Consider the following 12825-nt stretch of genomic DNA (forward strand, 5'->3'; position numbering starts at 1 on the left):
TGTGCCAGATAACTGTGAGTAGTTTTCTAAAGGGTTACTCTATACATGTTCACATATGGATATATTGGTGGTAATCAAATCTTGTCCTAATTGATTTCAATTGACTTAGAATTTGATAGTTGATCTACACAATATTTCAAAGGGACATCAGACTTAAAGACTCATTTGTATGAGATTTTTGTTTAGGTCCAGAAATATACATCTGGATAGCAGAAACAATGACTGTTTAATGGCTATAGTATGTCTTTTTTAAGTTTTTAAATTTAGGGGTTGATATATTTACTTATTTTTATCTTTTTTTTATGTACTATAACATTATTGAGATTATTGTTTGAGTCATACTAGGTCATAAGGTTTATCTACTGATTTCCTTCCAGTTACTTTGTGATACATGAAACAGCTTCTACTTTAAGGAGATTAAATGCAGTATTGTTGGGGGATGCTATAATAATAATGATGATTATAATGATAGCAAACATATATGATGATAATAACAGGAAGAAGAAACAGAATTGACATTTATTAAGCATTTACCTATATGAGAAGTGTGTTAAATACTTATAATGTTATTTCCTTCTTATTCTCTTAATAATCCTAAAACGTGATACTGTTGTTTTTTTTCCTGATTTTATGTATGAGGAGTCACACGGAGTAGAAATAACTTATTTAGGGGCAGATGTCAACTAATGGCAGAATGAAAATTTCAACTGAGTACTTAGTTGAAAACCAGTGCTAGAATCCATAAGCATGAAAAATATATATATAAACCAAATCAAGGTAAATGCCATGAAAAGAGTCAAAAACAAAACGAAACAAAACAAAACAAGTGATCCCATTTCACTGTGGGCAAGAGACATGAACAGAAGCTTCTCTGAAGAAGATAGGCACATGGTCTACAGACACATGAAAAAATGCTCATCATCATTAATCATCAGAGAAATGCAAACCAAAACTACTCTGAGATACCATCTAAGTTCATTAAGAGTAGTCCACATCACAATATCCCAAAACTACAGATGTTGGCGTGGATGTGGAGAAAAGGGAATACTTCTGCACTGCTGATGGGAATGTAAGCTAGTATGTTCTACTAGTATGTTCCTTCTTCCTTTTGGAAGGAAGTTTGGAGAACACTCAGGGACCTAAATATAGACCTGATGTTTGATCCTGCAGTTCCTATTCTAGGTGTATACCCAAAGGACCAAAAATCATTTGGAAATAAAGATATTTGCACGAGATTGTTCATTCCAGCTCAATTCATAATTGCCAAGTCATGGAAGATGTCCACTGCCCATAGACCCATGAATGGATTAATAAATTGTGGTATATGTATGCCATGAAATATTATGCAGCATTAAAAAATGAAGAGTTTACCTCTTTAATGTTTACATGGATGGAGCTAGAAAATATTCTTCTTAGTAAAGTATCTCAGGAATGGAAAAAAAATCCAATGTACTTAGTACTACTGTGAAACCAATTTATAATCACTCACACATGCACGTGAAAAATGAAACACAACTATAGCCAGGATAGAGGGAAGGGGAGGGAGAGGGGAAAGGAGTGGGGTGGGTTGATTTAGGGAGGGTTGGTAGGGGGACCACACCTATGGAGCATATTGCAAGTACAAGTTGAATCTATCAGGTGCAGAACACAAACATCTTAATTCTGTAATTGGCAAAAGTGGTGAAGGCTATGTTGTTTAGTAGGATGTAAGTACTCCAATTTGTACAAATAATCAACACATTGAATCCCATAATGGCATAAATGTATTTATGCTCTATGTACAAATGGCTGAATAAAAAAAAAAAGTGGTAGAGATATTTGATGAGAGAATACACTATTTGCAGCTCAGGAAGAAATGAGAAAGTTCAGCTCTAAAATACATAGATGTTTTTGAATGTTTTGCTACAATATTCATGAGGCATGAAGTGAGTACAAACCTAGATAAAATATTTCTTTTTGTAAAACAAATGCGACCAAATAGAAATGTCACAATGTTAAATCTAAGCTTTCTCCTCAAAATGAACTTCGATTCTCAAGAGTTATCACTCGTTTTCTTCTTGCTAATACGTTTAAGTTCTCTATGGATTCTGGTTATTAAACCTTTGTCGGAGACATAACCTGCAAAAATCTTCTTCCATTCTGAGGGCTGTCTTCTTGCCTTACTTACTGTGTTCTTGGCTGTGCAGAAGCTCTTTAGTTTGATCAGGTCCCAATAGTGTATTTTTGATGTTGCTTCAATTGCCCAGGGTGTCCTCTTCATAAAACGTTTGCCCAGGCTGATTTCTTCAAGTGTTTTCCCTCCTCTTTCTTCTAGTATTTTTATGGTTTCATGTCTTAAGTTTAAATCTTTAATCCAGTGAGTGTGGGCAAGGGACTTGAAGAGAAATTCTCTAAAGAAGATTGGCGCATGGCCTACAGATATATGAAAAAATGCTCAAGATCCTTAATCATCATAGAAATGCAAATCAAAACTACTTTGAGATATCAACTAACTCCAGTAAGATTAACCCATATCACAAAATCCCAAAACCAGAGATGCTGGCGTGGATGTGGAGAAAAGGGAACACTTCTACACTGCTGGGGGGAATATAAACTAATATGTTCTTTTTGGAAAGACATCTGGAGAACACTTAGAGAACTAAAAATAGACCTGCCGTTTGACCCTGCAAATCCTTTATTAGGTATATTCCCAAACGACCAAAAATGATATTACAACAAAGATATTTGTATCAGAATGTTTATTGCAGCCCATTTCATAATTGCTAGGTCATGGAAGAAGCCCAAGTGCCCATCAATCCACGAATAGATCAACAAACTGTGGTATATGTAAACCATGGAATACTATGCAGCCATAAAGAAAGATGGAGACTTTATGTCCTTCATGTTCACATGGATGGAGCTGGAAAATGTTCTTCTTAGCAAAGTATCACAAGAATGGAAGAAAAAGTATCCAATGTACACACTCCTATTATGAAACTAATTTATACCTTTTATATGAAAGCTATAACGTAATAGCCTAAGAATACAGGGAGGGTGGAGGCAGAGGGGAGGGGGGAATGTGTGGGGGGAAGGGGATTGGAGGGATCACTTCTGTGGTTTATCTTACAAGGGTACAAGTGAATATTTCCAAGAGTAGAATATGAACATTTTAACACAATAACTAAGAAAATCACATGGAGGCTGTGGTAACCAGTTTGATGGAAGTGTTTCAGATTGCGTGTGAAAACACCAGGCTGTACCTCAGAAGTGCATTAATATACATAGTTACCATTCAATAAAAAAGAAAAAAAAAGAGTTATCACAATATAAAAAACAAGGACTCCACATTCTATTCACTCTATATTCAATTTACATTTTCATTGCATGTTTGGGATCTTTCACATTCTTTCTGTGCTCTCAATTAAATTTCTAATGCAGACTGCATTGATTTTCCCATCTTTCATATTTGTATTGACTTTCCTACTGCTACTCTTTCCTATAGTCAAAGCTGATTGACTGATTGAATGTTATGGCTAAAGCTAGTCTCCTTATTAATTACAAAGTAATCAGTAAGAACATTTTTGGTGCTTTTCCCATAGGAACAAATTATTTAGTTTTTAATCTGGAGGCCACTTATTAAATGTTCACCTAAATCAGTTTAATCTATTGTCCTTTACCTATTTTTATAGCATTTTTCTTACACAAGTTTTATACTTATTCTAAAAAATAATCTTCTTTTCTTTAATCAAGTCTTCATGAGTGTTTTTTTAAATTTACTTCTCAGACCCTATACTGGAACATGGTTTTGTCTATAATTAAAAGAATTGCTTCTAAGACAGCAGTGATAATAAGGACGGACTATGATGGTAGACCATTCTCTTCCTCAGTCATTACCATAAAAATTAGTACAAAGAAAATGAATACTTCCTTTTGCTATGGCATAAATTATCACTTCTAGGTCAATAGTAGAAGTTTGTTATTTTATGTATATAATAAACAGATGTTCTAGAGGTTTGTATTATTGGTCTGATTAGGTTAGGTGATTCTGTAGTAATAAAGAGACCCAAAATCACAGTGGATTAACACATAACCGTTTATTTCTTACTCTCAAAAAGTTTACTGCAAGTCCATCAGCACTCCAGGGCAGGTTTCTTCTAAACAGTATCTTAGAGTTCTACGGTTCCATCTTGCAGGTATGTCATCTGAAATACATTTCATTCAAGCCAGCCACTGAAGCAGGTTAAATAGAGCTGGAAGGTCATGCAGGACTTTTTACTGCTCCAGTATGAAAACAAACATCACTTCTGTTTACAATGCCTTTGTTACAAGTAGTCAAATGGCATCACCTAAGTACAAGGGGCTGGAAAGTGAACAGGAGCATACAGATATATGATGAGCTGCAAATGTCTCTGCAATATTATATATATATATATGTGTGTGTGTGTGTGTGTGTATAGTACATATATATATATATATATATATATTTTTTTTTTTTTTTTTGACACAGAGCCTCACTTTGTCACACTTGGTAGAGTGCTGTCGCACCAAAGCTCATAGTAGCCTCAAACTCTTGGGGTCAAGTAATTCTCTTGCCTCTCCAGTAGCTGGGACTACAGGTGCCTGCCACAATGCCAGGCTAATTTTAGAGGCAGAGTCTGGAAGGCTCAGGCTGGTCTCGAACTCCTGAGATCAAGCAATCCACCCGCCTTGGCCTCCCAGAGTGCTAAGATTATAGGCATGAGCCACAGTGCTCGGCCTATCTTTCCCATATTCTATAAATGACACAAGCTTTTAAAAACATTTTAATGAACAATAATCTTGAAAAGCTTGGTATGAATACAAAATATCACATAAATGTAATAGTTTTTATCAGCATATACATATAGATATACATTTAGGAAAAAACTAGTTATGAAGCTCTAAGGTATGTAACATGGCACTACTATAATGTTTCAAGAACCTTTCCAAGAGATTCTGAAATTTCCACTACAAAAGTTTGGTGAGCTGATAGATTATTTACCTACCAGGTGTTTTCTATCATTATAATTTTACTTGTGACCCAAGGGAACTGAGACAAAATCAGTGATTTAAGAATAATAGCTATTGAGTCTCTCATTATGCCAAAATACTTTGTACATATTACATTACCAATAATTTATCTGTGGTAATAGATGTTTTGATACATAAATTTAAAATTGATGTTACTCTGATATATAAAAATGTAAAGTAAAAATAATATTTTGACTTCTGTTAACATTAATGACAAAAATGAATCAGCAAGAGACATAATATCTTAGTAAAATATGGACACAAAATATCAATGATGACATTAAAACCTAAGGTTAACTCCTGTGTTAATTCAATATTAATGTTTAAAACAACAAACTTTTAAACATCATACTTACTAATATTTTGGCAGTAGTTTTATATAAGAAGACATAGCATAGTAGAGGTCTGGCACTCACCTCACAGTAAACCAGCTTCAACGTGAAGGCATTAATTTTTTTAAAAACCTTCATTTCACATGCTAAGTATTTCAGCAAGTGTGCAATTAAACACTGTAATGAAATTAATATAGCAAGATTAAGAAACTACAAACTTGAAACTTGTATCCTAAGCATAAATCATATTTTAGAAACTGGTTATATAGAATATTGCTGGGTAATGAAAATGTAATAGTATAAAACATGCAAAAAAATCCCAGAATCTTTCTTAATCAAAAAAATCAGGGTCTTTTTAAAATGATTCCCTTCCATAGGGTATCAAAGTTAATTCAAATGATGTAATATTCAAACATGAAATAGTATTTAGTACGGTATAGTGACTAGTGCTGAACTGGAGGTAAATTTCATAGCTATGGGGATTTACCTATTCTGTAAACTGCTATATTTTTCGTTCACTTGAAGAAGCATACAACAACATCCTAGAATTTCACTAAGTAAGAAAATAATGGCTGCTGCACTAGAAAAATTAGTATGTGTAAGGATCAAAGGCACACTATTCAGCTAGCCAAACTGATTAACAAACTCTCCCCTCCCACCCTACAAGCCCCTTTCCCCATGTAAACAAAAGTTCATTAAGGAAAAAAGTAAAATAAACTAAATTCATCTACAAAAGTAAGGATTTTGAAACATGAATTTTAAGTCCTTGCTTTAAAAATGAGAGCTACAATCATCTGGAAATTTCTGATTAAAGATGTATCCAAATTAGATACATTTAACCATAGATAAATTTTTTGGTCAAAATTATTCATTATCTAAAACATTTTACTTTAATTCCAAACATTTTCACTACTAGTATAACAACAGTTTTAGCTCCCAAAGGAATTAACCACAGACAAAATTACAGACAAACTCATGTATTTAAGCTGTAGGCAACAATCATGACACTTTCTGGCAAAGTGGCATTTGACTGGCAACTCAAAGTCCAGGTATAATTCTAACATGGGGGAACGCATGCATTTGGTAAATATGCCCTAACTTTCACAGTTGACGTTTCCATTCCACTTTTTTTTTTTTTAAGTATAGAAATCTTTCTTTCTTTTTTTGATGTTATCCTGACTTATGACTAGAAGAGGACTTCTTTTTCTTCTTCTTACTGTGTTTCTTGTTCTGTTTCTTCTTCTTCTTCTTCACTTTATCCATTGTTTTTCCTTGTTCTTCATGCCTTCTCTTCTTTTTTGCTTGCACTTCCTCTTCATAATCTGACTCTGATGAGGACTCACATGATAAAGGTTTATCCTCAGGATAAGTTTTCTTTCTTTTTTTGCTGAGGGTTCTAGTATACTTTTCTTTCTCTGTTTCATCCTTTGACTTCCTTTTTTTTTTTACAGATTCCTTGCTCTCTGATTCTGACTCAAATGTAGAGCTTTGTGATGATTTGTGTGAGTGGTTCTTTTTCTTTCTTTTTTTCCCTTGTTTCTTTTCCTCATCCTCAGAATCTGAAGAACTGCTTGAAGAATCAGAGCTTGATGAAGAAGATGATAACTGATAAGATTTCTTCTTTTTCTTTTTCTTTCTTTCTCTTTTTCTGGATGAGCTTTCATTTCCACTTAATAATTTTTCTCTGCTTTTTTCAAGTTCTTTCTTCCAATTCTCATTCATTTTTTCTTCAAATTCAGCTAATGCCTTAGAGCCTTTCTTTTTATTTTCTAACTGTTTCTTCACTTCTTCCCAGGTAGGCCTTGGTCGGTTCAGATAATCTTGGATTGTTGGGCCTGCAGATTGAGTTGGGCCTCTCCATCTAGCCATTGCTATAGGATTCATATAGGCCACCCGATTATCCCGCTTCCCCATAGTGCCTGATGATTCTCAGAGCGGAATCCTAGTTGCCAAGCAGAAGAAAGATAGATACTCTCTTTGTTTCTTCACCAGCTGGTATACCAAGCAGCCTCCATTCTGTGAGAGAAGCAGATGGAGTGATTACAAAACACCTTTAACATAAGACAAAATAGACACATAAGTTTAAGTAAAAATCTGTTCCAGGTAGATCTTCTTCAACTTAGGAAAAGTACAGCATAATACACTCCAATTCTTTTGAGAGAAATCTGGTGATCATACCTGAAAAATCCCTCTCTATCAACAATCACATCCAATCCATTACTAAATCCTGATGTTTGAACTTCCACAACAGGCCTCATATATATACATTCACTTCCTGCCAAATATAGTCATCAACTTAGTCCAGGTCATTATCGTCTCTCACTTGGGACTATTAATATACTTTTTTTGAGACAGAGCCTCAAGCTATCCCCCTGGGTAGAATGCCGTGGCATCACAGCTCACAGCAACCTCCAACTCCTGGGCTCAAGCGAGTCTCCTGCCTCAGCCTCCCAAGTAGCTGGGACTACAGGCGCCTGCCACAACGCCCAGCCACTTTTTGGTTGCAGCCATCATTGTTGTTTTTGGCGGGCCTGGGCTGGGGGTTCGAACCCGCCACCTTAGGTGTATGTGGCTGGCGCCTTAGCCGCTTGAGCCACAGGGGCCGAGCCGGGACTATTAATATTAAATCACTATTAAGTGTTTATTATCTATCAGGAACTTCTTAGGTTTACAATGGATTATGTCATTTAATCACCAGACTAAACCTATGTAGTTGATTCGATTATTATTATTTCATGGCTGGAGAAATTGAGGTTTAGAAAATATGAGTATAACTTGCATAAGGTAACATGACTAATAAATTAAAGATCCAGAATTTAAACCAAGGCAGCCTGATTCCAAACCTTACACACATAACACTATATTCCCTCCTTATATAAACCTTTTAATTGGTAGCCTCATTCCCACCCTTACTCCTTTCTCTTCTACTCCCATACTGTAATCAGAGAGAACTTAAAATACTCTAGTGGCTTTACATTTTAATCAGGGTAAAATCCAAGCTCCTTTAAAAATCTTATATGCTCTTCCCTATTTCTCTCTTTTACTTTCATCTACAGTGTCACTCATCCCTTTTCTCAATTGTTTTCTTCAGATTTCTCTTGGTTTCTGTAATAATCTAAACTCCATGCTTAGCATGGACAATTTCACCTCATCTTCCGGGTCTCAGTTTATATGTCAATTTCTCAGAAAGGCAAATATTAAACTATATAAAACTGTCAATTTTACAGGACACACATAGTTCAAATATCATTAAATGTTATGGCTCAGGTAGGTTGCCTCTTTGTCTACCCCTCATGCTCATTTTTTGTATCCTAGTACCTTGTTTCTTTTATTCATAGCAGTTACTAAATTGGTACTTATTTGATTGTTTGGTTGTATTTACTGCAAAATGTAAAACCAAGAAACGCAGAGGTCTTGTTTGGTCTGTCTTGTTCAGCATGATGCTCCCAGTACCTAACATAGCATCTGATCCCTACTAAAGACTCAATAAATATATGCTTAGTAAAAAATAAACATATGAATGCTTGGATGGATGGATGGGTAACTCCAGGAAAGAGAAGCATTTAGAGGAAAGCCTCCTGAAGTTGGTGATGTCTATACAAGATTTTAAGAAATGAATAGGTGTTCACCTAAGAAATGAGTAAATAGAAGGGTATTCCAGGCAGAGGAAACAAAATGTGAAAAACACAGGGATGTTAAAGACACCAGGTATTTAGTGTTGATGGCACCTAAAGATCAATAGAGCAAGAGCTAGGAGACAAGTTGCACAGACAGGAAGAAGCTTGATTATAGAGGCCTTCTTAGGTCATTTTAAAATCTTGAAATTTTCCCTATAGTTAAAAAAGAGCAAAAAAGTCTTTCAAATAGAATATAAAGAGGACCAGACTTATTATAAATTTTCCTATTATAGATTTTTCTGTCAGTCACCATCATCCCTTTGACCCTTTAAAATAACCTAACATACCTACCCCATAATAAACATACCTACCTCATAATAAATTTATGCGTTTGATTTGCTGTTCTTGATCTTATTCTCTTTCCCTTTTAGTTCTCTCCGGCACCTCTTATGTCTGTCATTTTCTTCTTATTCCTACCTTAAAAACCTGTCAAACATCATCATGTCCCTGATTTGGCCTTCAGAAGTTCTTAGGGAGTTTAGTTAATATTCAACTTGTCTTTCTGCTACTTGACACTTAAAATAGCATACTCTATTGTAATTTCAGTTTCTTGTTATTTGGTCCTGACCTCAGCTTGTATGAAAAACAAGGCTAGTTCACAAGGCTTTGTATACTATGTGAAGGAGGCTGGAACTTATCCCCTAGGACTTACAATTAAGTTACTGGGGAGATACTATTGTAAGAAGAAAAGTGAGTATTTAATATATAAATATTTACAGAGGGAAAGATGAATTGGATCAGGTAAGACTGAAATCCGTTAAGACAACTTAAGTATTCATGCAGACAAGAAACAAAAGAATTTGAACTAAAGAGTGATACTCTGAATGAAAAGAAAGGGAAACATATGAGATATGTTGAGATTCCACTGAAATTAATGACCAACTAGATATAAAAGGTGAGAGAGAGAAAGGAATCTAGGGCAAGGCTCTGACTTGAGACACCACGTAAAAGGCAACACCAATGACTAAGTAATACAGGAAATAACATCAACTTTGAGAAAAGGTTTGAGGTTTCATTTGGACTTGTAAGGTTAAAATGCCTGAATAACAAATGAATAAATCTTCACATGGGAAATTGGCAGAATGGGTATTGTAAGGTGATCTGAATTACAGGATCGGCAGTAACTGAATGATGGCTGAAATTAGGAGAGAAAATTAATTACAAAAGAGGATTTCAAATGAATAAAAGTTTGAACACTGGATACAAATGAAAACCAACATGCAAGAGGTTGGAAGACTAAAAAAAGCATGCAAAGAATACTTTAGGAAATTAGCCAGTTTGGTAAGAGCTAGACTGGTATCAGAAAGAAGAGAGAGAGAGATGGAAGGAAACAGAGGGAGAAAAAAGTTTCAAGTGGACGGTGATAATCCTCCTGATTCTGTAATATTTACATTTTATACAATAAGTAAGAGCTAGACTGGTATCAAAAAACAAAGCAAGACTCACAGAAACATGAGGAAAATAAAGTTCCAAAGTGATAGCAATAATCTTCATTACTTTATAATCCTCTATAATGTTTACTTTTTTACTTATCTTTACCTTTGATAAATTCATAAAAAAGAAAATGACACAGACAACAATATTAAATGCAACAGATTAGTCAAGTATAATAAGATCTGAAAATATACAGTATCCTTAGCTATTAAGAAGTATAGCATTGCTAATGTAATTTCAATTAGTGAGTGCAGAAGCCAGATAACAATGTGTTAAAGACTGAATAGAAGTAAGAAAGTAAAGACATAGAGGGTATAGATTCAATTGAGAAGGAAAGTAAAGAGATAAGAAAACAATTACAATAAGGAACACAGAGTGAAAGAAAATTTTTTTTTTTTTTTTTACTACGGAAGAATCTTGAGACTATTCATGGGGTTTCTAGAAGGATAAAGCACAAAGAGAAAAGTTTCTTGAAGATAAGTAAAAGAAAGAGCACCTGATGTGACAAGACCAAAGCAGCAGCCAGAAAGGAATCAAATTAAACTGAGAGCCTCTACCTCCAAAAGCAGAGGCAATAAATAAAAGGTATGGATATAGGTGTTTTTCTTTTTTTCTTTCAAAAGTGGTAGAAGGTGAAAGGGAGAAAGTTGAAGTATTTATCACGTAATAGCCTTTGTTTACACACAATGGTAGGTGCCAAGGTCATAATCTAGTTTAAGACAGCATGGGAATTTTGTGATTACTAGAATAAAATGTGGAATAAGAACAGAGGAGACAAGTTCTATGGGAAACCTTTGGAATGGCAGAACTGTGTGCTCCTTTCCCAGAAAATAAAACAAACTCAGAAAAGAGAAAAAGTAACACTAACAAAGTCTCCTGCCCAGACATTCTTTGTTTTTAAAGTATTGTGGTTTATTTTCTATTTCTATTACAGAAAAAAGAAAAACTAGATTCTCTGTATCTACTTATTTGTAAGAAATTAAAATCTTGTATAAATTGTGGCAACCATGCTGATAATCAGGATGTTACAATAGTATTTGTTCATTGATTCTTACAACAATTCCCTTTTGATTGTGTATTATGTGTCAAACACTGTACTATATGCCATGGAGATTATGGTAATAATAATAAAGGTTAATAATCATTCCACAAATAACAAACACATTATATGCTTATGATTGGAAAGATGAAGAAAAAGTATGGGATTCTTTAAAAGGTATAATGAGGGACTAATTAAGAAGGTACAATCAAGTCTGACAAACTAACATAATCTGAGACATGATGAATAAACCAGAGCTAGTTAGCCACACGAAGGGGTTAAACAGGATGGTAGTAATAAAAGAGCCAAATCTGAATGAATTTTCCAAGCATAAGGAATATCACATGCTAAGGACTTGGGGTAAGAAAGAAAATCTGAATACAATGCAAAATATTTACAATATGCTGTTCTTAACTCATCATAATCTCAATTTCTCTTTCTTGAAAGTGATTAATTACACCATTTGTTCTTGAAGATGCTCAAGTAAAAATCAATATGAATTCATGTAATTGAAAACATAGTTTACTGTTTCACAATGTAATTTCTTTTTTATGTCAGAATACTACTAGGGTATATATGTTTTGGTTACATAATTTGCTTTTGTACATTTTAAGTCAAAGTTATAAGTGTTACCTTTACTCAGAATGCATACATTATAGGAGTTATGTCTGAACTAACCCAACTTCTCCTCCCCCCCCACCTACTTGATTCTCATTAAGATATACATTAGTGTTCATGAACTACTTCAAATTTAGTTTGAGTACACGTAGTATTCTTCCATTCCTGTCATATTTCATTTAGAAGAATGCTCTCTAGTTCCACCCAGGTTATTACAAAAGATACTAAATCACCATTTCTTTTATGGCTGAGTATTACTCCATGGTATACATACAAGGTTTGACAATTAAGTTCATGAATCCAACCTAGAAAAAGTGCTACATGCCTCATTGCTGAGTCTCACTGTGGTCACCAAATGGCCTGAGGGAGTACTTTCAAGGTGACCATAGTGATACTCAGCAATGAAGTATGTAGCACTTTTTCTAGAATGAGTCCATGATGTCAGAATTGTATGATGATAGATCTGATGACCATTACAGAAAAAGAGTTCCAAAACTGTTTTGAAGGCAGGGATAGGTGCTGGCATTGGTATATATATTCCTAAGGGGAGTATTTTTTTTTTTTATTAAATGATAGCTATGTACATTAATACAATCATGGGGTACGATGTATTTTCATATACAATTTGAAATATTTTCATCAAACTGGTTAACATAGCCTTCATGTCATTTTCTTAGTTATTCTGTTAAGACGTTTA

General features: G+C 34.4%; 1 protein-coding gene across 1 annotated transcript; it reads right to left on the reverse strand.

Annotated features, from left to right (window-relative positions):
• Positions 1-6512: 6512 nt before the first annotated feature.
• FAM133A (family with sequence similarity 133 member A) lies at positions 6513-7290 on the reverse strand. The gene has a single exon (XM_003799865.2). The coding sequence runs from the start codon at positions 7272-7274 to the stop codon at positions 6531-6533; it is 744 nt and encodes a 247-aa protein (XP_003799913.1). The 5' UTR covers positions 7275-7290; the 3' UTR covers positions 6513-6530.
• Between the last annotated feature and the right edge of the window lie 5535 nt (positions 7291-12825).

The sequence above is a fragment of the Otolemur garnettii genome, unplaced genomic scaffold (genome assembly GCF_000181295.1).
Source record: "Otolemur garnettii isolate 467f Iridium unplaced genomic scaffold, OtoGar3 scaffold00157, whole genome shotgun sequence".
Lineage (NCBI taxonomy): Eukaryota > Metazoa > Chordata > Mammalia > Primates > Galagidae > Otolemur > Otolemur garnettii.